The sequence below is a fragment of the Taurulus bubalis genome (genome assembly GCF_910589615.1).
Source record: "Taurulus bubalis genome assembly, chromosome: 4".
In the NCBI taxonomy this organism is placed as follows: Eukaryota; Metazoa; Chordata; class Actinopteri; order Perciformes; family Cottidae; genus Taurulus; species Taurulus bubalis.
In genome coordinates this window covers 25808384-25834619 of record NC_136592.1, presented here as the reverse complement: position 1 = coordinate 25834619, position 26236 = coordinate 25808384, and the positions used below count along the sequence as shown (strand labels likewise).

The 26236-nt window shown below is 41.3% G+C and overlaps 2 protein-coding genes across 2 annotated transcripts; both read left to right on the top strand.

Moving 5' to 3' along the window:
* LOC306735461 (very-long-chain (3R)-3-hydroxyacyl-CoA dehydratase-like) lies at positions 1-9466 on the top strand. The gene is made up of 11 exons (XM_079216931.1): positions 1-94; positions 1162-1207; positions 1426-1499; positions 2322-2486; positions 4261-4309; positions 4425-4535; positions 5322-5449; positions 5950-6062; positions 6147-6253; positions 7210-7341; positions 7911-9466. Exons 1-11 carry the CDS (start codon positions 14-16, stop codon positions 7985-7987), a joined length of 1083 nt encoding a protein of 360 aa, XP_079073057.1. The 5' UTR covers positions 1-13; the 3' UTR covers positions 7988-9466.
* Positions 9467-12507: 3041 nt separating this feature from the next.
* LOC306735340 (sodium/potassium/calcium exchanger 1-like) lies at positions 12508-25184 on the top strand (the record flags this gene model as incomplete). The annotated part of the gene is made up of 12 exons (XM_079216800.1): positions 12508-13468; positions 16484-16698; positions 18132-18240; positions 20093-20146; positions 20353-20403; positions 21019-21096; positions 22166-22290; positions 23053-23118; positions 23170-23322; positions 24024-24113; positions 24389-24555; positions 24935-25184. The coding sequence occupies 12 exons, from the start codon at positions 12508-12510 to the stop codon at positions 25182-25184; spliced, it is 2319 nt and encodes a 772-aa protein (XP_079072926.1).
* Positions 25185-26236: the final 1052 nt, after the last annotated feature.

Genomic DNA, 26236 nt, shown 5'->3' with positions numbered 1-26236 from the left:
CACAACGTTCACAATGCAGATCCTCACTCCTCATGTCTACTGGGCTCAGCGACACGGAGAGATCTTTCTCCGGGTGGATCTGAGCGACGCGAAGGTAAGACAAGTCCTGTAACACCTGCACCCTTCAACTTTAACCCACACAGACATGTCGTTTGCTGCTGTAGTAGTGTGTTTAAATGTATCTCAACTTTATTATACAGCTAACGCTAGCTAAATGCTCTGGGTGTGACGATCGCCAGCTAGCTAGCTTAACTAGCGTTAATGAATGAGTAATAACGTAAATGAATGAGTAATGACGTAAATCTTCTCCGCCGTCGCGAGAACCTTATGCGAGCCTGTACTGATGTTAACGTTTTCAGTTGGCGTTAGGCTTTTAACGTGGCTAGATTGATTTCATTTGTATTAGTTTGTTTGAATAAATAGCATGAATAAAGGTGTTCCTCCTGCTCCTCGTCCTGCATCTGTTAGACACATGTCTTATAAAAGATGCATGGCTTTTAATGGTTGTTCTGGATCATGTTCAGCCTCTCAGCAGAATGGCTTAATGATAACCGAAACTGTCTGACAGAAGAACACACGCCTTGTTTTACATTGGTCTATTTGTCAATGAGGAAAGACTCAATATAAGACACCTCTGTCAGTATAATGCAACAAAATTCAGTAGGGCCACCTTTAAAGCCTGTGAAGTTAAACCAACACCTTCATGAGTGTAGGGTATATTACAGAACTGTCTAATGAACGTTTTACTTATTTTTAAAGGCTAAGTCTGGTAATAGTCTATATTTTTCCAAACCAAAACAAACAATGAATTGATCCCACTTGTGTAACCAAAGCCTGATTCGTCTGTGCCATGAAGCTCCATCATTGTCCAAAACCCTACATACACCATCCTGCTGCTTTTAAATATTCACAAGATATCCACCTGCATCTGTTTTAGATAACCATTCAGCTTGTTTATGAATGAAACTACTGTCGTCTTCAGCAGGAACAAATGTGTGCAGCAGACAGCGTAGTGAAGTCTATACGTATTAAGAGACTAATGCATGGTTTGTTATAATCTTTTCATGGGATTTGTTGACAGGGAGAAACATATATAATGGAATATTAACCAGACCTGTCCTTTCATTTCATTTTGTGATGGCTGCCTTTTGTGTTTTTCAGAATCTCGACATCAGCTTGCAAGAAAACAACACACTTCAGTTCAGAGGTTGACATTTTTATTTATTGGTGAATGTAAAGAGGAAAAAGATACTGATAAGAACAATTCTAGAGAAGTTGCATAATGACATTTTTGATGTGCAAATATTGTAAAATACTCCACAGATGTTCTCATTATTTATGACGTCTGTTATAGCAATTTCTGTATGAAACGCACTGTAAAGCTTAATGTTGTTATAATATGAAAATGTTCATCTCCTTTCACAGCACAGGGCCATGGAGCTAAAGGAAATAATGAATACGAGTTCAGTTTGGAGTTCTTCGAACCTGTTAGACCTGAGGTATTGATCTTTTATACATGTATTAGTAATAACCAGTCAAATCTATTATGTTGAATTGTATTATGTTTGCACCATTAGATTAAACAGAAGTACAGAAGGGCAGTTATTGATTCAATTTATTTTCCTACAGGGTCTGGTATTAAATATTTGGCACACTTTCAGTTGCCCTTTCCCTCTTAATGTCTTATCTCTCCAAGACAAATTTTAGTGGTGCCACACCTTAAAGCATTACTTGCAGATCACTGAAAATATTTTAAACAAAATAATGGCATTTAACTGAAACTGCTATAAGAGCCTATCAGATTTGTCCAGTCAGCATATTCTGCCAATACAATGGCACATTCCATATCATTTTCTCTTGCAGTTCAGATGAAAAAAATCCTGTTTTATCACAACTTTAACACTCTACATGAAGGAGTACGTGATAATGGGTCATGCTGCTGATTTGAAGTGCACCGGCTAGAAATAACTGCTGTAAAGTTGAGGTGAACTGTGATTTAAAAAAAATGCCTTCTTGCTGGAGAGAGGCTTGATTGATAGCCTGGAATATTCCATTTATTATAAATTCATTTATTCTGAGACAGAGCTGCAGCGTTTTATTCCACCCTTCAACTAAAAGCATTTTTCACACAGTTAACTGCCCCTTTAACCATCCGAGGTTAATACTAATCTATAAAATGTACTTCAAATGGGAGTCACAGCGTTCCTTCTTGGATAAACGAGAACCGTCTGGTCACACAACAGCTACTCACATTATGTCATTGCCTTCGGTGTGTCTCGGCTAAGAAAACGTATATAAATGATCTAATACTGTGTTTTCAGATCAACCATAAGTCCACCCAGCGTCAGGTGGACATCAAGATCAAGAAGCAGGAGGAGCGCTGGTGGGACCGGCTGACTCTGCAGGGGAAGAAGCCTCTGTTTTTGGCCCCGGACTTCGACCGCTGGCTGGACGAGTCCGACGCAGAGATGGAGCTTCAAGCTAAGGTAGGAGGAGCTTAGAAAGGAAACAAATAAGTCCACTTTGATGAGAGTAACATGTGATCTACCATGAAAAGGTCTTTTGGCTGCTAATGCAAACCTCTTGTGAAGGGAAATGACTATATGTAGTGTTTGCTGGTGCAAAACATTTTTAGGAAATCATTTTAGTCTCAGTTAGGTTGAAAAGAAATAGAAAAAGAGGCCAAGGTGAATCTTTTTTTCAGCCAGAGCTCAGCTCCTCAGGCTTTGACTTGCAAAGCCAACCCACAAAAATGTACATCGCTGATTGTTGTCTGGCAAAGAGTAACACGGGGAAGGCGTGAATTCAAATAGGCTGCCTGACTGTTCTCTTCCTCACTGGGATGACATGGCAACTGTTAAAGGAATTCTGTGCAAGTTTTCCCAAATTATGCAATTGCATCAATTTGGAGTAAATTAAAGGGGAGAAGAGCAACATTAGTCAGGGAGTAATTTCATCATCTAATCCACCATATCTTTTTCTGAATGAGTCGGTTTAGCAACGCTACTTCTTGCATTGATGATTTAGGTCCTTATTGTATACATATTAAATAGTTAGGACTGACTTTTTAAACATATTTTTAATCTTTTTATTATCCAGAACAAATTAGTTAGTCTTTCTAAATTAAATCAACTGTAATGAATATAGCAAGCGGGAGTACAACCAGTTTTTGACAGCATTGAAAATGTTGCTTTTTAAAGCAAAACACTAACAAATACGGATTGAAGCATAGAAATTGTTGGAAATTTTAGAAATGATTACATCTATCGGTTTTCAATAAATTCTTCCTTTTGGACTTAATGGGTTATTGGAAATGTTTGGATCACAAGAGGAAACTGGAATATAATTCTACTAACATAATACTAATAACATTCCTGTTGCCCATCTGCAGCAGTGGAGAAACACTAAGTTTAAAAACAAAGAAAAGCTTTGCAAGGTTCCAAAAGTATTTAGAACTAGAATGTCAAAGTGTTACGCCCGGGGAGCCTGAGCGTAACGACGAGTCTCCTAACCCCAGCACCCAAGAATCTGTGACGTGCAGCATGGCCAGGTTGGAAGCTGGAGAGACAGGGGGAGAGCCGGCCTCCACAGGTTCCCCCTTAAATTCCGCTGTCCAATCACCTGCAAGTACAAAGCACGGCCAAACATATAACAGCACCCCCCTCGGGCAGGGAGGTGAACAGCATTCGGTGAAATGTTTCCCTACATTCATAACAAATGTTATGAATGAAGCTTCAAACTTTTGATTATTTTTGCCAAATTAAAAAATAAAATTTTCTTTAATTTCCAAGTTTCTTATTGCGCTTTTCTATTTCAAGTTAGTTGTCAAATAAACACTTTTTCGCTATTCACACTGTGGATTTATCTAACATTTCTTTGGAAATTTAAGTAGCTTGAAAATAATTCAATGTATGAATTTAGAATCTGTCTAATAAAAGTACTCAACAAATCATGAATACTTTAGTCAGTATCATCATTGCTATATACATTTCATTTAGCTGACGCTTTTATCCAAAGCGACTTAAAAATTTTTCTATACACCGTAGACACAGCAACTGGGAGCAATTTGGGGTTAAGTGTCTTGCTCAAGGACACATCGACATGGACTAGCGGAGCCGGGGTCGAACCACCGATTCTCTGATTGAAAGACGGGCATGCTAACCACTGAGCCACAGTGAAGATGCCAGTAAATGTAAAACAAACATGTAGATCATGTCGATCATTGCAGAGTGAGATTCTCATGATGTGATTTTCTTTCAGGAGGAGAAGATAAACAAGATAAGTGTGGAGTCAAGGGTTCGTAAAGACCGTGAGTCACACTGAGCTCTTCACCTGCAAACAATAAAACACTCAAAGAAATGTCATTATTTTGTTGACACGTTTTATTCCCGTTAATTTAAGTGATTTTCATTCTGTTTCCTCAGCCTACCTTGGGCTGAAGAAAGGATACTTGTTTATGTACAACCTGGTGCAGTTCTTGGGGTTTTCCTGGATCTTTGTCAACATGACGGTTCGACTCTTCATTCTGGGTCAAGGTTTGTAAAAAGCAAACACTAATGTCACGTTAATCAAAGGTTTATTAAAGTTTGTGCGACCGCCTTCAAACCCCCGAGCCTCTTCAAGTGCACTGTAGCTCTAAAACACACAGTATCTACATTACTTATCTTCCTACTGACAAGGATTTGGTCTCGAACATGCCAACAGCTTTTCTCCTGCCGAAACCAAAGTGTTATGAGTGAGGTTATTAACCTGTGAGGTAAAGATTATGTTGCACAAGAGAAGACATTTAATGGATGTTTTTCAATGGCTGTTTTTATCAGTATTTGTGAGGCCCATCACCGATCACTGGGAGCAGTATCAGCCGATTATGATCAGTTTTTTCTTTTCTTTTTTCCTCTAGTTTTTTAGTGTCCATCACACACAGATCTCTGTGAAATAGTTGAGTAAGAGCCGAATCTGCAGACCGTAGAGGGACGGACTAAATATAAACAGGTTGTGGTCCCCTAATGGCTTTTGAATTTTATGGACAAAATAATTAATAAATACAATAATTAGCAATTTCTCTGTGCGTGTTTATGGAATACAAAAACAGACGAACCTAATTAGCATCACTGTTCAGTAAAATAAAAAGAACATGAGGTCCAGAAAACCCGGAGAGAGGTCTGTGTTTTTGTTTGTGAGGAGCTATTCACAGATGAGCTCATTTGAATTGAAACAGGAACACAGAAGGGATTTGTTTTGTAAATGATGAGGATTATGGATAGTGGCTCATGCCGTGTGCTGTTTAATTATGTCTTGTTTGTTTCTCTGGCCCTCCGCAGATTCGTTCTATGATACCTTCCACACCACGGCCGATATGATGTATTTCTGTCAGATGATGGCCGTGCTCGAGGTCATCAATCCCTTGTTGGGTCTGGTTAAGACTGGATTTTTTCCTGCTATGATACAGGTAAGACAGAGAGGAGTCAGTCACTTCTCATTTTATTGTGATTTCAAGCGTGATGATGAAACTCCAACCTTAAACCTTTAAGTCATCAAAACAACTGTGCATTTAATGTAAATAGTTAAACTATGGAAAAGGGAATATTTACACATGTTCCTAGTGTTACACTAGTGTTACACCCTTTTGGCAAATTCTGCAAAAAAAATTTTTTTCTTCCATTTAATAAAAGAATGTTCCTATAATAAACAGTGGAAATTGTAATTGCTAATTATTGACATATCCCAAACTGAAAAAAATCATCCCAAACATTTAGTATACAGAAAATAATATTTTTTTGGGAATGAATTTCTTTTTTATGAATATTTGGTAGCTATGGTCAGTACTGTTGGTTAAGAGATTTAACGCTGTGAAACAATATTGTCTAAAACGTCACCGTATGCTGTGGCATTAAGATCTGAATTAATTTGATCTGAGATCTCTCGTTATTGTACTTGGTGTCGTTGCAGGTGGCGGGGAGGAACGTCATTCTGTTCGTTATCTTCGGCAGTCTGGAACAGATGCAGAACAGACCTGTTGTGTTCTTCGTGTTCTACCTGTGGAGCACCATCGAGATCTTCAGGTCCGCTCACGTCCCATCTTCCTCCTCCCCTCTCTGGTTGTGTTGTTGCCGTCTGTAACGTCAGCTCTTCCTTCTCTACTCCAGGTACCCGTTCTACATGCTGGCCTGCATCAGCACGGAGTGGAAGCTGTTAACGTGGCTCAGGTACAGCCTCTGGATCCCTCTGTACCCGCTGGGAGTGGTGGCTGAAGGTAAGTGACTAGTCTACTGACAACATGGTGGTTTAACCTGTGCGCCTCAATTTATAACAAGTGGCTCTGGTGTCCGAGGTGACAACAATTTCTGCGTCAAAAACTACCATTAATTTATACATTAATGCTATTTTCAGCTTTCACTGAGTTAAATCTTTAAGCCAAAATCAGTCCTGATCATAACTACTAAATATCCATTCATTTTCAGAATTTAAACCTTTTTTTCCTCTTCACAATTTCAATGATTATTAGTGTTTATATCCCACTGCCATGCATGATATTATACATTATATTATATCAGGCTATCAATTTAGAGCCCTGGCTTCAAAATTGTAGTTCCAGATTGAGACATGTTTAGCAAATACATGACATTTTCTTGGTTTCCTGCACACACACACACACACACACACACACACACACACACACACACACACACACACACACACACACACACAAAAGCATAACAATCAGTGTTGTTGCTAATTATTGATATATTCCAGACTTTGTATGGAAAAACTGCCCTGAGCATATATACAGAAAACGATTAAACTTTTGTGTTTTTTTTGTATTTATAAAAGATGTGGGTATTATGTAAACAAACTAGCATTTAAAAGGTTAAAAAAAGTGTAATATTGAAAACAAATACTATTATGTAGCAATTGTAGGAAAACATTTGTATCCTTAAGGGTCTGAGTGTCTGTAATTTGGTTACACCATTTATTATAGAAGTATTGTAGGAGCTCAGGTTGCACTTCTGAGATTTCATGAAAGAAAAAAAAAATAATTGCATCCTTACCAGAATGTGTGCCAGATGCATTACTACCCTAGCGAAAATGATTAAACATGTTCACAGCCAAAACTGTCTCTGGTGAGGCACAAGGGTCAAACGGAAGTCTTGTGAAGTGATCGGGTTCCACATGTTAGTTGTTTCTGACCGTTTTTGTGCGTGTTTCCAGCTGTGGCTGTGATCCAGTCCCTGCCCATCTTTGACGAGACGCGTCTGTTCAGCTTCCCCCTCCCTGCGCTCCTGGGACACTCGTTCAGCTTCTCCTACACTCTGCAGCTCTACCTGGTCCTCATGTTCCTGGGTGAGACATCCTTTAACACATCAGAAGGAATAATGGAGAAGTTTCGTTTTTTGCTTTGGGAGAAGGCAGTTATCAAATATGTTTGTCCTCATCTTCACTACACAATCATACGAATCAATTAACATCCTGAATTTTTTCAGAGTGGGATTCTACCTCATCAGCAGAGTCCCTGAAATGTAACGATGTCTTGAAGTGGGAAATGGGAGGTAGAGATTCCTCTGAATGGTCCCATGTGTGCAGGAAATATTACTAAATATGTCAGGGATAGACTGCAAAGGGATTTAACCTAATCTTGTTTTAGTGCACACTCATTTGAAAGATAAACGGAGACACGATGGTCACTGTGAGGGATTACCAAACTCAAGCACGCTCAGATCGTTTGCTCATCGATTGTCACGGTGTAATTAATTAAATAGAAGACAATGCTGCGTTAGGAAAAAGTCATACAGATTACATTTTGTAAATTCATTATAACAAGTGTATGCTATTTAGGTTTTATTAGCGAGAGAGAGAGAATGACACCTAGCCCATCAACGGAATACTGATGGACAGTTTCTTCTCCTCCCCAGGGCTTTTCATCAATTTCCGCCACCTGTACAAGCAGAGGAGGAGACGATACCGCTCGAGGAAACGCAAAGTCCAGTAAATCGTCAGCTTATTTCTAACACACTCTGAACTGCTGTCCACTTCAAGATAAAACTGCTGTTTCTTTTTCCTTTTTAACTGCCGTTCCTTATCTTCCTCCACACACACTGACCTGATGTTGGAGGGCTGGTCACCGTGTTCCTCCGCTGGGTGAACCGGTAACCTTCTCCTGTGAATCCTACTGCAGCAGCTGGAAGTCTCGCTGGTGAACGGAGGTCACCTTGAAACACTGCCGGTTGATCCAGTGCTTTACTATTGCCACGTTTATTCTATTATCAATGTTCATATTTATCAACTTTTTGATATTATATAATTATATTTATATGATTGTTTTTTTCTTTCTGTTGATTTGCTTGTCCCGAGAGATGCACACGTGTTTACTTTATGAACATCCAGGAGTAATTTGTTTTAGAGTTGTAGATTTAGTGGTTTAGAAAAACAATTTCTGTGTACAAACACACTGCAATAGTTCTGCCATTCATACTTTATTTAAGATGGTTCACATTCCTACAAAATCAAAGTCCTTGTTTGTTTGATAATAATATTTTTACTCTCAAACCGGCTCTTCAATTAATTATAAATCGTAGATTATTCAGTACATTTTAATCTATTATTTTCACAACCTGTTCTCAATCCCAACTCCTTAAACACGGCAGCTCAGTGTGCCGTCAGTTTTGCGTGTGCAGAGCTGCCTCTAGTGGCCGTAGTAGTTATGACGGCGGTGGAGAAAAGGAAGAAGTCGGGCGGACAGGTAATGGACGAGTGAGTTGTCTGAGGATCAGACCTCACAACCCGCGAAATGCAAAAGCATCTCCATTCTTTCTACAAAACAAAATCCTACTATACCATCATAAATATGCAACACATTGTTTTCGGACATGTTTTAGTCATAATCAAATATAGTTTTTTCCATTTCAGAACATCCTGTTTTAGGGGATAATTTGTATTTCTTTACCCTCAAATATTGATATCCAGTATTGGTTTGGTCAATTTCTTTTTAAATTTAGTTTCTAACGAGCAGCAGCTTCTTAAAACTGATTTCTGTGGCTTCGAGCTGGACTCTTGTTGAACGTTAACATTACAGGAAACTCTCATGGCTAAATGTAATTTGATCATTTTAGCAGTCTATAATAACAAATGTTATGAAACCTTTGTTCCATTTGAAGCCTGCGTGCCAATGAACTGTTCCAGATATAAACTCATTATAAATGAAGTACTTGTGTATTCAAGAAGAATTTTCCACTGACTGTACACAATACCTTTTGTTTTGTTGTCCTTTCCAAACTGTTCACCTTTGAGCCTTTTGTTTGTTTTATATTTATGTGTGTTGACTGAAGTTTTTGATGCGAATTGATTTGTTTCAGATTTTTTTCTGAAGGTAAATGGGAAGGATGTGTAGTGTACAAGCAGCTTGATTTAGACATGTTTCACCAAACTTGATTGTAAGCCACAAAATAAACATCAGAGTTCCTATTTTGGAGGTGCGGTGTATTTATCTATTTTTCCTCTCGGTTCCTGGTGTGAAATGTGATTTTTTTTGGGGGGGGTCTTTTGCCTTTTTATTAGACATTGAGTGTAGCTGCAGACAGAAAACATGGTGGCAGGAGACGAATACGACATGAAAGGGCATGCATCTTAACTAACCTGCTTCAATAGATTTTACTTTACAAGATTTTATCCTGTAGCGTCTGAGTTTGTTTGTTTGTTACCATGACACATTTTAAAATAGATTAGCGTACTGATGGCATAACATGAGTTGGTATTTGTGGTTGAAATAAATATAGCTTCTGGTGTGGTGAGTAGAAAAAGGAACATGCACACATATTCTTGAGCTAAGAAAACTTGAATCATATGGGACCTTTTTTAAAGGGGACATTTCATCCTCATTTTTAGCATCATATATATCAGTGGCGGGCCGTGCGTTTTCGACTTAGGCCTTCAGTGAGTGCCGTATGGTGAGTGCCGTGGCGGACTGTCACGGCAGTGCCGTGGCGGACTGCGGGAAAAAAGTGTCCCGGGAGTTACTGTCACAGACCGACCCACTCAATACTCGGCGTGTTCATACAGTCCATCATGTCACACCATCATGTCACCACAAGCATGAAAGGGAAGTCACAGGGGGCGCGTGGACCGACCCACGAAGCTTCAACCACCAGCGCCTCTCGGTCGGACGCCTCGAGGTTGGAGGCGTTTCTACACATTTTCTCTACAAATGAAAACACATGAAGCTCTAGCTAGCGTAAGTTCAGACCGGAGATCATCAGCGATCACCTTCAGAAGAGGTACACCCAGCTGCACCTCTCCTGAGATTCTAGGTTCTAGGTTCGAGATTCTAGCGTCACTGACCAATCAGTGCATGTTTATGGTCACGTGGGCCCTGTGACGAATCAGACGTCCAGACTCTCTAGAAGGCTGTTTCATATAGTTCAACCAGGCTACTCTTCCATAGGTAAAGAGAGATGAAATGTGATTGGATAAAGATGCTGTTAAGCAGCTCCCAAGCCGAGCCATACCAGAGGCCTGAAGGAGCAGAGGAACAGATGAAGACAGCTGTGCAATGAGAAAATAAGCTAATAGGGAAAAAATAATTATAATACGTAGTATATTCTAGTATATTTGTGAAAAACAATTACATTATAAAATAGCTTTAACTTTTAATTATAAAAAAAATCAAAAAATATTTATAAAATAGCTATAACTTTGTGATTCTGTTTAGGCCAACAAAGAAGGCTTAGAAGGCCCTGACAGTCCGCCACTGGTATATATTCGGTTTCAACAAAGAACATGTTTAATAGTGTTTGATATTAAAAAAACACATTATTTTCCTCGTACTGTCTGTAAATATACCTGTAGAATCCCTGTCTGAAACGCTCCGTCTTCAGACGGCAGCCGTATCTAGAAAAAGCCCAATCTGCTCTGATTGTCATGCAAGAAAAATATTGTGCACCTTTGCAAAGGTATAGTTCGGAAGCCGTGGGCGGAGATGCTTCAATGGGGGTGGGGTATCATATCATCATCCATCTCTAGCATTACAGTCCAAACTATCTTCCCTAATCCTGAACTAAGTGACCAAACTGCCACATTAAAGGAGTAGTATGACGACTTTAGTGAATAATAGGTGAGTATACACACATTTAAATATAGTTATGACTTTTATAATCAATTTCTGCCCATAAATACCCCTAAATCCTACACACTGTTCCTTTCTAAATTTGAACTTGAAATTTGAAAAATGTTTATACACCATGTTACGACAAAAGAAGTTGTAAAACACTGAAAATCATCACTGAAGCGAATATCTCCAGCTAAACTAAAAAAAAACTTTATTTTCCACGTGCATGTTTTGATTGTTATTTATTTTATGTTTTAAAGAAGGAAATAATTACAATAATTCTCCACGCCCCCCAAAACGAGGCTACACCTGTCCAGACCCAGCATGAGGAGCCAGCTCCTCCTGTTGCGCTCCTCCCGTCTCGTTCGTCTCCATCCAACACGCGCGCGCTCACAGCCGCCCACGAGGTTTCACCTCAAACCTTCAGCTGCGACCAGCACTTTGAATGTTGGCGTATTGATACGGTGTCGTGTGTGAAAGGGAAGGTGCGAGGTGTTCGGCTCTTAATCCTCTTAGCAGCATTATGCTGAGCTTCGTTCCAGCCCCGACATGCAGTGCGCCCTTGTAGCTCCCCGAAATCCGGAGTCAGCGTCTCTGCGTTACGCGCAGCTGGAGGGACGGTCCGCAGCGGCGAGGGGCCGAGCAGCCGGCGCTACAGGTGAGGACCCCGCACACCTCTCACTGCGCACCGCCGCTTCCTCCATTGCACGTCTTTGTATTTGTTGTTTTTGTTTTTTTTGTGATGGTGAAGGATTATCGACTATCTGCGCTGGCGTCCTTTCCTCCACTCTTCAGCCTCAACACGACCGTTTTGATCACAAATGTGATGTTTTTTATTAACACGGAGACCACAACGCACAGAGGGTGTGTGGTTAATTCCGGTTTCCTTAATGATCTATTTCGAATTTCATCACGTCATCTCAGTGCGCGCGCGCGCGCGTTCACGCTTAATTTAATCAGAGGCTATTTTGGATTTAATTGCTTGATTTGTGAGACAAGTCCGGGGTTTATTTCTTTCCGTGTCAACGCGTTCAACGCGTCTTCAATGCACTCCTGCTTTGTTAGAAGCTAAAGCTTGTGTGATTATGTAGCCATAGTAACAGGTGGCTGTCTGCATCCCCCATCATCCCAAAACACACAACCACACTATTCTTCAGTAGATCTTCCTCTGCAGCTATGCCGATTCCATGACATTACAAATGTTCACATGTCCGTGATGACGTGATCTGTATGTTTCCAGTCCTTCCACAGGTTGAAGCTGCCTGTAAAAGATGAAGCCCACCCTGCGTACGCGTGTGTCTCCCCTCCCTGTCGGCGGCGTCTTCTCGCCACGTAACGGAGCTGGAGCCATCAAGGAATAGCAATGCTTCTGGCATAACTTCCTGTTTGGAGTCGAGACCACGAGGGCAATGAAGGTGCTGCACTCGCCTCCGAGGAGGAGACTCCAGCGCGGTCGCGTCCTCTTCCTCGTCTCAGGTGTGCTGCTGTGTTTCGTCTACGCGCTGACTGTGAAGGCCAGGCTGTCGGAGCTCCGAGCCTCCGCCCGGACGGATGACGGTCTGGGTGATGATGTTGTGGAAGTCGCCATTCGGGAGGTGATGGCATCCAATGAGACAGAGAAGGTTGCCTCCCATGAGAGCACCAAACCTCCTCTGGTGATAATTGTCAACAGGACAGATATAGAACAGTGTGTCTACGTAGATCCTCAACCTCACAAACCTCCTCCAACTCCACCGCCACCCACCACTACCGTCATCCCCCAACCCCAGCCCCCTCACAGGAAGGGCGACTACCCCGAGGACCTCTTCTCGGTGGAGGAGCGGCAGCAGGGCTGGGTGGCCCTGCACCTCATAGGCATGATCTACATGTTCGTGGCCCTGGCCATCGTCTGCGACGAGTTCTTTGTTCCCGGGCTGGAGGTCATCACCAACAAGCTGCAGATCTCCGACGACGTGGCCGGGGCCACCTTCATGGCGGCCGGAGGCTCTGCCCCGGAGCTCTTCACCTCCCTGATCGGAGTCTTCATCTCCCACAGCAACGTGGGCATCGGCACCATCGTGGGCTCGGCCGTCTTCAACATCCTGTTTGTGATCGGCATGTGCGCCATCTTCTCCCGGGAGATGCTGCACCTGACCTGGTGGCCGCTCTTCAGAGACGTGACCTTCTACATCCTGGACCTCATCATGCTCATCGTCTTCTTCCTTGACAACATGATCCTGTGGTGGGAGAGCTTGTTGCTGCTGATGGCCTACATCAGCTATGTGAGCTTCATGAAGTTCAACGGTCAGATCGAGCATGTGGTCAAGACCCAGATCAACCGGCACATGAGTATCGTCAAGGTGTGGACCGCAGAGGAGCCGGAGAAGGTCAGTAGGTGACACGCCTCTGCGGTAGAAAAAGTAGCATAAAGAGGGATATCCTGCATTCACATCAATATAACCTGTGTTCACACCAGTCTGTCCAGCAAAGCCGATTTAATAATTAAATACAGATTGCCTCAGTGTCCAATCAAATGTCTGAATGGACACTCCATTCACCATTGGCGGCTCTAAATAACTGATTACAGCCATAATTTGGCTCCTTCATTTTGCAAATACAAATACATCTATTTCATGATGCAGTGAGAATAGACATATAATTGTAGTTTCTGATCAGTTATGTGCTGCTTGTCGAGAGCAGAAATGACTCTGTAGTGTCATTCAGTTGAAAGCCTTGATTAGCCAATCAACTGAAACAAACAGAAATCAACAACACTTCTTTATAATACATTTATTATTTCAATATTATTTGTCATTTTTAAAACAGAATTTTTTTTTTCCTCTTTTAGCTTTTTTTTCCAATTTTACAACAAACTGAATGTCTTTGGGTTTTGGATCGTTGGTTGGATAAAACCAGCAATTTGACCATGTAAACGTGTGCTTTGAGAAACTGTGATCTTTTTTTCCCCCTACATTTTTCCGGCATTTTTATTGACATTTGACAAATATTAGTTTGTTCCCCAATACATCAATATCGCACAGAGCATCTTCCTGATAATTATATTTTAATACCACAATATGGCGTAAATTACTACAAAATCAAATGTATTGTTCATTTGATGGTCAGTGCAAGTTGTTCTGCAATATTCCAGTAAAAAGAAGTACTCAATAACTCATTATTTTACTTTTAAAATTGCAATTTGAAGTATTGAATGAACTCTAACAGGTGTGGATTTAAAACAATTTTGCCGTTGTGCAACATCAAAAAAGAACAAACAAAACAAAAAACAGTAAGCCGACATAAAAAAAAAGATGCAGAGGACACAGATGTCTCTGCAGAGCAGTTGTTCCCAGATCAACTTCCTTCTGAACACAGTATATATTTTCGACCCTTTCATCTCCTCACAGTTGGAACTGCAGCCTGCTCGGATGCAATGAAAGAGGGACAGCGATGTTGTGGGTCTGAGCAGGCGATGCTCTGTATTTGTGTCAAATCCTTTGATGATGCTGAACAGAAAGGACTCCAGGTGTCACAGACAGCGTGTCACAGTAATGGAGTGATTGAAACGTCACCCCGTCTCTGCCAGAATGCAGACATGTTATTTCATGTTGAATAAACAACAAACGAAAGAATAATGTGTTTTTTATAAAGGACAATTTTTTCTGCAGAATGCCTGAAGACTAATTGGCGTCCTGCTGCTCCCAGAAAGCAGTTAATGTCTGAGCCCCGTGATTAACATGCAGAGCTGCGTTTCAGTATTTCAAGTATCGCCGGCACATTCTTCAATTAGCCTGAAGCACGTCTGCAGTCAGCATGACGACACTGACGCATGCGGCCACATTAATGGGTCAGAATTACTGCAATCTAAAATACCCTCTTCCAGGAATTCAAGTATATGTTTTATGCAACACTTTTTGAGTATTTACATTAGTGTCTCTTTTATGTGCTCAGAGAAGGATACGATTAATTGGCACGAAGGAGTGATTTTAAAGATTGTATTTTATTAGCTACCTGATTTATATATGAATAACCACCAACTGAAATAAATAATAAAGAAACAAATAATGTCAAATCAATATTCCATCCATCGCAACAATGTGATGTGCATCATTATTTGCCAATTTACTCTGAACTCTTTTTTTGGTTCGACGACTCATTCAATTCAGTAGCAGCGACTCCCTCGGGCTCCGTATGGAAGTTATTATCCAGAAGGAACACACATCTTCTGTAATCAATAACATGTTCCTCACATCACCTGTCATGAATCACTTCCTGTTTCAGCATCTCACTTAAGCCACTGCTTTTTTTAATTTGTCAACGATGACAGCTGTGGTGATATTTTCAGGTCCTTTTTCTTTTTATTATTATCATTTTTATTTGCCCACAACCAGGTGATGTTCATCATCATGTTTGTGCAGTAAAGAGACTTTGGTGAATCTGACTTCCTGGATTTATCCCAGCAGGCATCGCTGGAAAAAGTAAAGCGATTTCTTGCATGGTTCTTGCATGAGACTCCATGTTTGTGTCGCATGTGTCTGTGTTTTGACCAACAGTTTTTAAAATAAATAGCCAGGTCAGTTCAGTTCAACAAGTCTTTTGAACCAAGTCCAAAGGCAAGTGAGACCTAAATCCTCTTAGCTAACGGCCTCCACCATATGTTTGCACTATATGTAGTCTTCCTATGCCACAATATTACACAGGCCTGCGGTAGGCAACAACATCCTGTACATGCAACATGCGAGCACGGTATCAGCAGTCATAATGAAAGGGTTAGAACCATGTGTGGACACAGAGCCTCAAGGTGAAGTAATAAAGAAGGATCAACTTTAAAGCTTAAGGTTTTTAATGTGCTTTTTTGCTGATAGCAAGAAAGTCATACATGCTGTAGTGATTGGATTACTGCACAGTCCTTTGTCTGGTTTGCTCGGGAACACTGTTGCACACCTGTGGGGGAGATGTCCAGCCATCACCCCCCAGACATGTTCCTCCACAGTCTGCAGGTTTGATATTGGTTAAGAATGTGCTTCAGACCGTATGATGGAGGGATTTCCTCCTTCATTCTCTCTTCATGTTGACATTACTCCACTTTATCTTTAAAAAAAATCTTTATTAATGCTCTGAATTTCTATTTTTGTACATTTTTAAATTAAAAAAATTAGAAAAGGAAATCTGAACGACTGAGTGTGTGATGGAGAATCTTTTTGACAGTTCAGTTTCACGATGAAACAATTTTTTTTTTGAAAAAAAATTGTACACATGTATATGTTAACAGGTAAACTGAATTACTGAAGTGCTGCTAACTGATTAAATTGTCACTGAATTTACAGGAGAGTGAAGCTCTACCTGCATCAGCACCACCTCCTGCAGCTGCTCCCTCTGCTGCTGCCACTGCACCTCCTCCTGCAGCTGCTGCCGCTGCACCTCCTCCCTCTGCTGCTGCCGCTGCACCTCCTCCTGCTGCTGCTGCCGCTGCACATCCTCCTGCTGCTGCTGCCGATGCACCTCCTCCCGCTGCACTAAAAGCTAAAGATGAATCCAAACGAGAACCTGAACCACCTCCCAGCTCCCCTCAATGCAACAAACCGCCATCAGAACCACAAGATGAGAAAGCAAGACTCAAGGTATGAAAAGCTAAACGTATCATTGTTGATTGACATTCCTCATTTTGGCCCTCAATTTCCCAATATATTGTACCTTTTTTTTCTATGGACATTTTACTTAGTCAGGGAATTAGTCAGTTGTGATGTTGGTAATTTAATTCCTCATGTAAAGGCAGAAATGAATCCCAAAGATCCCTCCCCCTCTGGACTGTAATGTGAAATAACTTCCGCAAGTCATGGACAAGTGGTGTTCAAGGCTGCATTAGGTCAACTGTACAGTTAAATGCTACATTTTAGTATGTAAAATGAAACTATGCGTTAACGGTGGCAGATTTACTAATGCAATTAATTTTTTTTTTAAACAATAGCTCTGATTTCAGACAGTTTGATAAAAGCAGCTTCTTATTTCCAGCCACAACTGACACGAGCAGATTGTATCAGCTGTAGCTTGCTAGCATATTTAGCCAACGTTAGCTGCACGAGATGTCTGAAAACAAACTTGTATTAAATGAGAACACTGAAAGCAGTTTTGAATATGCAATTCAGCGCTGGCTAAATACATTTAGTTGTTGGTTAAATGCGAACAGGAAAACACCTGCTTCCACACAGTGAGGTAAAATACAGTGACTGTCTTGATTCCCGACAAATATCTGTTAAACACGAAACACATTTCACCGGTTTCACCACAATTACAATGATAACAACAATAATAAGCAGGTGTTCAGCGCATACACAGATATTAATTATGTTCTGTCCCATTATTACCGAAGATACGAAACATAAACAAAGCCCCACACGTCTGAATTTAAAACTGAGCTATTTATTTACGTGTCAAATCAATCTCTCACCAAGTTGACGGCTAACCGTTAGCGTACTGTCTTTTCTAAAGAGCTCCTTCCTTCACAAAAGTATCCAACGAGGAAATGCTGCTTTGAGCACACACTGCAAAAGTACATTTGTGGTCCCGCACAGTGGAAGTGTCAAAATAAAAGGTCACATTAAGATGCCCAGATAGCAAGGTGCAATAGTCTTCCATTTAGCTGGCAGCCTTCGCTTGTGCACGCTGACTGCACACTTGTGTTTTTGTTTTAAAAGGTATCCAACAATCAATCATTATATTTCTTTGGTGTTTACGAATACTATTATGCAGTGTTCAAATAAACTATGTTTTGGGGGATTTTGGGAGACGGCACAAAATATGTTTTCGTCGACTGATGCTTTGTCCGTGGTGGAAAAGGTGCTCTCGTAGGTGTGCAATACGCTAATAGTTGTCCCCCAAAATTTGAAAATATAGTCACCCAGGGTTTAATACTCCATTTACCTAGTAAGGGTATTAAAATGGTGGCAATCTCACCACTCGATGAAACTAAATTCTACACACTGCTTCTTTAAGCACACAATAGTTTGGTGCCCTGAAGTTATTGATCCAGTGTGGTTTCTGACTCTGTCTGCAGGTGCGTCCCATGCTGCAGCGGGGTGGCAGCACTGCCTCCCTCCACAACACCTCGCTGAGGAGCACCATCTTCCAGCTGATGATCCACACGCTGGACCCTCTGGGAGAAGGTAGCCACCGAGGCAGCCATGGTTTTTGCAGTAATGAGGTCAAATTAGCAGCCTGGTGGTTGAGGAGCTTTTAAGGAGTTTATATGCATTTTTTTTGCATTTGATCCTTCAAGTTGTCTGTCTCATGCTCACGGCTACCGTAGGGATTTTTAGAAGGCAGCTTTTCTCCAGTGTGGTGTGCAAGAGAAAAGGTTTTCATAGATTTTCGTCAATCTGCAGTGGCTAAGTGCAAAAGAGAACAGAACTAATAAACCAAAAAGAAAATGTACTTATAAAACAACCAAATAGTTTGTCTGAACAGTTTCTCACTTCATCAAATGTAGTATTTTGTCTGAAATCACCCTAAAAATAATAACTTGCCCGTAAAAGTTAAGAATAATGGCTGTAAATAAATACAACTCTTCACTTTTAGACAGCATTTTGGATATTATTTGATCACAAGAATGGGTAAATTTCTTTTTAAATTGGATGACAGTCTTTCTGTACGCCGTAACTCGATACTGTAGTGTTGCTCCTGCACCACATCGTAATAATATCCCACTGCACGCTGTGCAGAAAGGCTGCAGCTGATGATTCTTTTATCATTGTCAGTAATTCTGCTTTATAAAAATGTGTCTAATTAATATCATATATGACATCAATGCAGAAAATCTAAGGATCTGGAGCTAGTGAACATCTGCTTAGAAAAGTGACTGAAACTATAGATACATTTCCAGTCGATGGACTAAATCTTCCAGCTCTAGTGACTCAGCTCGGTCCTGATCTGTCCTGGTCCGTCCCGGTCTGTCCGTCCTGTCCCTTCCTGTAAATCAGGGCCGGGTGATGAACCACCGCGACCTTCAGCCCGTCCTCGGACTCCCCGTGCCGATGTTCCCTCGCTCTCACAGCACTCGGCCACCACTGATCCTTAATCAGCTTTTCAATACAGGCTAATAAAAGCTGGATAAGAGCCAGCGTGCTAACGGACCAAGCTCTTTATATCTATGGAGCCGGTGTTCAGCAGCAGGGGGGCCGGAGCTGAGGCCGGGGAACGTGACCCGGAGGAGGTTTAGCTTCCTGACGACTAAACTAGTTGTCTGTGTGCTTTTCTGTTCAGTTACATAGATACAGCTGTGGAGGAAGTATTCAGATTGATTTACTTCAGTAAAAGTACCATTTAAAAGGAAAGATCCTCCTCTCAAAATACTTTACCTTGTTAAAGGGTCATTTTTGGTAAACCTGGACCCTATATATTCCCATGTTTTTCTGTTCATGTAATTCACTTATTTATTTATTAAGGGAGTACACTGCTCAAGCAAAACATAAAGAAAAACCTTGTATTTTTCTGTATGGTCATTTCCAAAGCAAAATGACACGCCACAAAAAGAAACACTTTAGCAGTTGTAGTCTGCAGCGTCCTCCCCGAATACTCAACCAGATTTCAAAGATATTGGTCTCAAAACTTGGGAAAATAGGGCACAGACTAAAAATGTATAAAGTAACCCTTTTAAAGAACAGCAAACCCTGACAAATGTGGGCTGATCCATTTTCTTAGTCCGATCTAACCAGTTTTCTCCCCTCTGAAAGTCATTTCAACCACAGAAGTACACCACTACTCAAACAAAAGGTACATATATTGGGGGTTAGCAAGTTATGTACATTAAAACTCATCTGGAAGAAAACAGATATGCGGACCACTTTTCATTAAAAGAAAATGCTCCTGTGAGTCATAAACACAGCAGAAAAAATACTTTGGATCAGACTAAGAAAATGGATTGCTGACATTTGGACGCAGCGTGCAGTCACATAGAAAATAAGTGAATCTCTGATGGCCAAGAAGTTCAAATGGTTGCTATGGGTTTTCCGTCCCTAGAGGCCGCCATTAGAGGCGCAGTGAAAGCCCCCGGCCAGAGGAAAGCCAGAGGAGGTAAGAGCGGCAACGTGTTGTCGCCTCGCCGTCGTTTCCTTGTCACGTGTTTTGTTGTGGTTGTAGTTGATGCTGAGCACAGAGAACCGTGAACAGTTTGTTATAAGAAGGTGTTTTTCACGTTATTACAACGTATTAGTTGAGTGTGATTAAAGTGTCACATAACCGGAAGAGACTTCAGTCTGATGAGTGTCTCTGCCAATCAGAAACATCCTTTAATGGTGATGTCAGAGGGGAGGGGTCAGTACAGAGGAAAGGTAAGACCTGTTTGTGCCCCATCTGTTGTTGTTGTTGTTGTTGTTGTTGTTGTTGTTGTTGTTGTTGTTGTGGTAGTGGTGCTCAGTCCGGTCCCAGAAATGTTTCTGAACTGGTTTTGGATGTTTTGGATAATGTCATATTTGATCGGTGTTTGTTTACATTGGTCTATGCATGAGTGTTTGTTTGCATTCAGTTGTTTCTGCGTTGTTGTTGTTGTTATTGTGAGGATTACTGACCTATTTTCACACACTGGCTGTTTAGAAAACTAATATATAAACTATATAATAATAGTAGTAATAATAGCCTGTGCAGATTTAGTATGAGCAATGTCTTGCGTTTTCACTAATGCATTTTTTGGAAGTCTTCAAAAGAATCTATGCTTTTTCAGTGGCAAATTTGGCAGCCCATAATATATAAATATATAAGTCAAGCGTATGAGGAGACATACACTGTCCCACGTCTACATACCAAGACTTAGGATGCATGATGGCCAGAGTGTGAGTGTTTCTGAGGCATGTTGACTTGGTTGCACGTCCCTGCTCGTGGATGAAGTTTCCCTTTGACCAACATTATAAAGATCTCCTGTATATGAGCGATGATTCTCTTGATTGCAGCCATGAACAAAGATAAGCCTCTGAACGTCCCGGTCTCGGGCAAATTACAGAGCAAGTCACGTCACCACCGTTCTGAAGGTGAGTTGTATGTTCGAATTTTGTTGAAAACAATCTGACGGCAACAGTCAGATACGAATATTTGAGTAAAAGATGAGAGTAAAAGACACAAAGCTGTGTTATATTGTTAGCTAAATTAAAAACAAAGGTTTGTTCGGGCATTTTCTTTGCAGCAGCAGGTCAGACTCCATCTTTAACTCCAAAATACTGCATCTAGTGGTGTTTTCTGTAATACTGACATGTACACTACTGGTAGAATTTTCCATACAAAACATATAGCATTAACAGCTCAAATCTAATGTTTAATTCATCTAAATTGAGCTTAAGCAGAATCATTAAAAGGCTAATATTCGCTTTTTAACATGCACGTAGTTTACATTGTAACCTGCTAAAAGCATCTGTATACTGTAGTAAATATTCTTATTTAGGGATTTTTTGCTGGTGTCTTTCAGTTCCACGTTTTCTTTATTCAGAAGTGTGTATGCTGAAAGTTCGGTTGTGTATGGGTCACCAGAGCGGGTTTTAAGGGTTGAAGGAGGTCGTTGGCCACAATCAGCGGAGCCGCTCGCTCGGTGTTTGTGCGTCACAGTGCCGAGTAAAGAGGTCCTCCAGAGTCTCAAGTGTAGAGCGACGCGGGGCTGCAGGGAGTCTAGAGGGTCCTCAACGAGACTGAATCAATCAGCCCAAAGATGAACGTGTGTGTGTGTGTGTGTGTGTGTGTGTGAATCCCGTCCCCCCATTACTAGAGCATGTTTATCTCTTAGCAGTGGCACTCCGTACCGGCCCACGCAGCATAATCATTTTGTCAGCTTCAGCGTAAAAAAATACTTCATTTTTTTTGTCTCAGTGGGAAATAAGAAGCACCTTCTGAGGATTACAAAGTGTGGTGTGTGTGAGCAGTTTTTGTCAAAGACAGACTTGTTAAGTTAAGACACACAGGACTTTTTGGAGTGATGGCGGTGATGCAAAAGGAGGACTGAACAACTTCACTGGAGTGTTGGAGTTCTTTTTTGCAGTATATCTGCCGATGTGTTGTATAATCGGTGTTTAAATATCCTGGTCTCTCTGTGTGTTGTTCCTCTTTCTTCAGATGACGACCCGAAGCCGACTGAGCCGGCCAGTGCTGCTGCTGCCGCCGCCGAGCCGTCCACCTCACAGCCTCAAAAGACGGAAGAGAAGAGCGAGAAGACGGCCGACCAGCCGGACGCCTCAAAGGTTCACACTCTTATTCACACAGATCTGTTTTAAATTGAGATTTTTTTTTTAAATGGTTTCGAACCTCCAGTTTTAAAATAGTGTCTTTTGGATGTTACTACCTACACATGCTCTTCTTTTCTCTGCAAAACATGAACAACCACATCAAAGTGACACTTCCTGCCATATCCCATGTTTCCTTAGGTTAATTGAGACTTGGGACAACTGGGAAATAGAAGGTATTGATGAACTTGTTAACTTTTATTGTCGGTATAACCGGGAACGTTCAGCTTGAAAAACAGTCGAATGTTGTCAATTTGGATAATATAAAGAATTAGAAACGTCCACCTGCTGATGTGAAGGTTGATAGCAGACGCATCGTCATCCAGAGGAGGAATCCGTCGTATCCTGCCTCCATAAGCCCCGCCCCCTGAGTTACGAACCTTGGTTTTTCTTAAATTTATTTTATGCTTTTGTGCAAGTCACTGCCTCTGTGAAGGCCGCTCTAAACAAGTGAAGTACAATTACCTCAAGTACAGTTGAGTAAATGTATTTATCGACATGCCTCCACTGCTGCAGACAGTTGTGACTTTTCAAACAAAGATATTATAATAATTATTAATAACGGCATTCACTCCGAGTGAGAAACTATTGTTATTAGTTCTAACTGTGCTTTTCAAAAGTTTTTGTTGTGAAAAATATATTACAAATGACATATTAGCGATGCTATCAGGATTCAGGTTATTCGGAAAGTAAAATAAAATGGTGGTCTTTCTCCTGCAGGCGGCAGCGGGGGCATCAGACGGCAGCTCTGGGGACGAGAGCGGCGGCGAGGAAAGCGGCGAGTCCGTCCAGAGTGAGGGTGCTAGTAGTAGTAGTGGTGATGATGGAAACAAGGAGGAGGAGGAAAAGGAGGAAGAGGAAGGAGAGGAGGAGGAGAGTGAACCGTTGTCTTTAAAGTGGCCTGAAACCAGACGCAAGCAGGCCACCTACCTGTTCCTGCTGCCCATCGTGTTCCCGCTGTGGCTCACGCTGCCGGACGTCCGCAACCTGGTGAGAACCACCCACATTTGAAGTACTTGTACTGCTACTTTGTACTTCTACTCTACATACTACATACGGTTTTAGTTACTTTTCAAATGACAGTTTATTACCCCCGCCCTGTCGCATTACAAACATTTAGCATCAACACAACTGAAGTGTTCCTTCCTTTAGAAACGACAAACATAAGTTCTGCCAAAATCATCTTAATACATATCCTTACTTTTTTTTTATTTTTGAAAGGGTGAGAAAAACGTTTAAGAAATTGATCATTTATATTATAGCAAATACATTTATTTTTAGAAGCACTCTTTGAACTATTTTGTAGCTAATCTCACATACAACTGACCAATCAGCCTAATATTTTTGTGCACATGATTTATTACTGAATGCTCAAGGACCTTTCATGGTTTTGGTGATCCATGTTTTTTGAAAATATATTTGAAAATTAATGATTTGCTTTGAATGAAGTCCTTGAAAATAAAAAATAAAAATAGTGTTTGAAAATGTTTGTGAAAGTCCTCGACTGTAATGCTTTTAAGCCTGTGTGGACCCTATACAAGGTTTTGGGAAATAAACAAATCACACACGTACAATTCAGTTTGACACGTTTTACCAAAGAGCACCATTTATTATTCTGGATCAACTTCTGTTTAAATGACCAGTAATAATGATCTGTGGCAGTTTCACTGAACGTGCTTCTTATTTTCCAGGAGTCCAGGCAGTATTTTGCGTTTTCGTTCATCGGCTCCATCCTGTGGATCGGAGTGTTCTCCTACATGATGGTGTGGTGGGCTCATCAGGTCGGTTCCCACCTCACACAAGTCGTGTTTACTGACATGTCTGTTTGGTACTGGAGTGTGGAAAATGTCTCGGGCCTCTCCAGATGTAAATAGTACTTTTTGAGTAGTATTGTAAACATACCAACAGGTTCTTGCTTGTTTTAATCTGTACAAAAATGACATGTTGGGGTTTAATGAAGGACTTTCTAGAGTCCCTTCTGTTTTTTAAGGATGAAAATAAACGCCAAAGAATTCCTGAATGATGCATGTGTAGTCTTCTTGTTCTTGTTTTACAGGTGGGGGAGACTATCGGTATCTCAGAGGAAATCATGGGCCTGACCATCCTGGCGGCCGGGACGTCGATCCCCGACCTGATCACCAGTGTGATCGTGGCCCGTAAAGGTCTGGGAGACATGGCCGTGTCCAGCTCGGTGGGCAGTAACATATTCGACATCACAGTAGGGTGAGTACCAGCTGGAGCTGGAACAAGTATCAATACGACAATAGAGTAAAAAAAAACTTCATACAAAATCCTACTGAAGTAAAAGTCTAACATTGAGTTACATTATGATGCATTCAAGCTCCTCTCTGTAAAAATGAGGATTGGGCGAAGGTAAATTCCTTTCAAATGTAATCTTGTAAAAGTTTTGGCAAGAAACTGAAGTGTTGTTTGAAGGAGATGTTTTCACAGCAGTATAAGAAAGATATTCGAGAGGATTTATGACCTGTGTAACTTCCTAACACAAGCTTTAAGCAGCTTGTAATACTTTCCGTCTCGTGTTTCGATGCTTTGGTCCGATAAAGCACGTTGACAGGAACCCGTGTGTCCCCTCTGGTTGCAGGCTGCCCGTTCCGTGGCTCATATACACTGCGCTACACAACGGCGAGCCGGTGACCGTCAGCTCCAACGGCCTGTTCTGCGCCATCGTGCTGCTCTTCCTCATGCTCCTCTTCGTCATCATCTCCATCGCCGTCTGTCGCTGGAAGATGAGCCGAAAGTTGGGCCTCACCATGTTCGCACTGTACTTTGTGTTCCTCGTGCTCAGCGTGATGCTGGAGGATCGCATCCTCGTCTGCCCCGTTTCCATCTGAGCCGATCACGGCACCCGACTCAGGTACGGCCAGACGGGATCCACGCCGCCATGTTGGATGTTAGATAGAAGAACCAAACCCGACCACAGTAGACACGTGGTAGTAAAAACATTTATTGAGCAGTGACGTTGAAGAAAAAGTCCACCCTCAACATAGTTTTACATTATTAGTCTGTGATCTCCAACCTCTTCTGCTACTCCGTCCAAAATTAGTGTCGTTCATTCCAGTCCAGTCCTGAGGCAAATTTGGGATTTGGGGTAAAATAAATACAAAATAAATTGAATTAACTTCATTAACTTTTTTCCCTGCTAACAATCCCACAATGCAATATCCAGTTCATAGATAATATAATAAATATATACAATGACTGTGTCAAATGTAAAATATTCAGTGTAGCGACACATTCCAAAACACGTGCACCTGCTCTCTGTAAGCCCACAAATTGTGAAATATTTATACTACTGGTGTATTATACTACTGGTGTATTACACTACTGGTGTATTTTTTCAGCACTGACAAACATCCCCGCTCCAGAAAAGCAGCACTTAAATTGTATCATCTCCCTGGATTGGCCCCTCTCAGCTACTGTACACTGACATCGTCTGTTCAACTGTCAATCATCTTGATGAAACACAGCTGGTGTGTATTGCTGATGTTTTTAAAGAGCAACTTCAAAGCGCCTAAAAAGACCTGGTTTCTGCCAACAGTTAGTGGTTTAGCTTTACTTCCTTCACTCCGGTTAAGGAGGGAATGAGAGAAGTCAGCTGAACCGAACTATCAAAGCCAAGCGGACGCGTGCAAGCTAATTCTGACGCGTCCACAAGAACCCATGTGATTATGTATGAAATGCACAAAGAAGTCACTCAAATTAAACTTGCACCTCCAGTGCATTTCCTTTCATAGATTTGAGACGGTAAACGGACACATCAAAATCCACTTGATGCCGTCGGACCATCTGTTGTTGCGGTCCCGGGGCATGGAGGGACCAAAAATAACTTGTACCACAGCAATCATGTCTCAAAAAACAAACATTTGTTAAGAAGTGCGATGGA

What these genes read in the sequence shown, in the direction of transcription:
- LOC306735461 (XM_079216931.1), top strand. Translation starts at nt 14, where the DNA reads ATGCAGATCCTCACTCCTCATGTCTACTGGGCTCAGCGACACGGAGAG. An exon ending in ACTCTTCATTCTGGGTCAAG is followed by an intron (nt 4,536 to 5,321) that starts GTTTGTAAAAAG and finishes GGCCCTCCGCAG; the next exon opens with ATTCGTTCTATGATACCTTC. An exon ending in GCTGGGAGTGGTGGCTGAAG is followed by an intron (nt 6,254 to 7,209) that starts GTAAGTGACTAG and finishes GCGTGTTTCCAG; the next exon opens with CTGTGGCTGTGATCCAGTCC.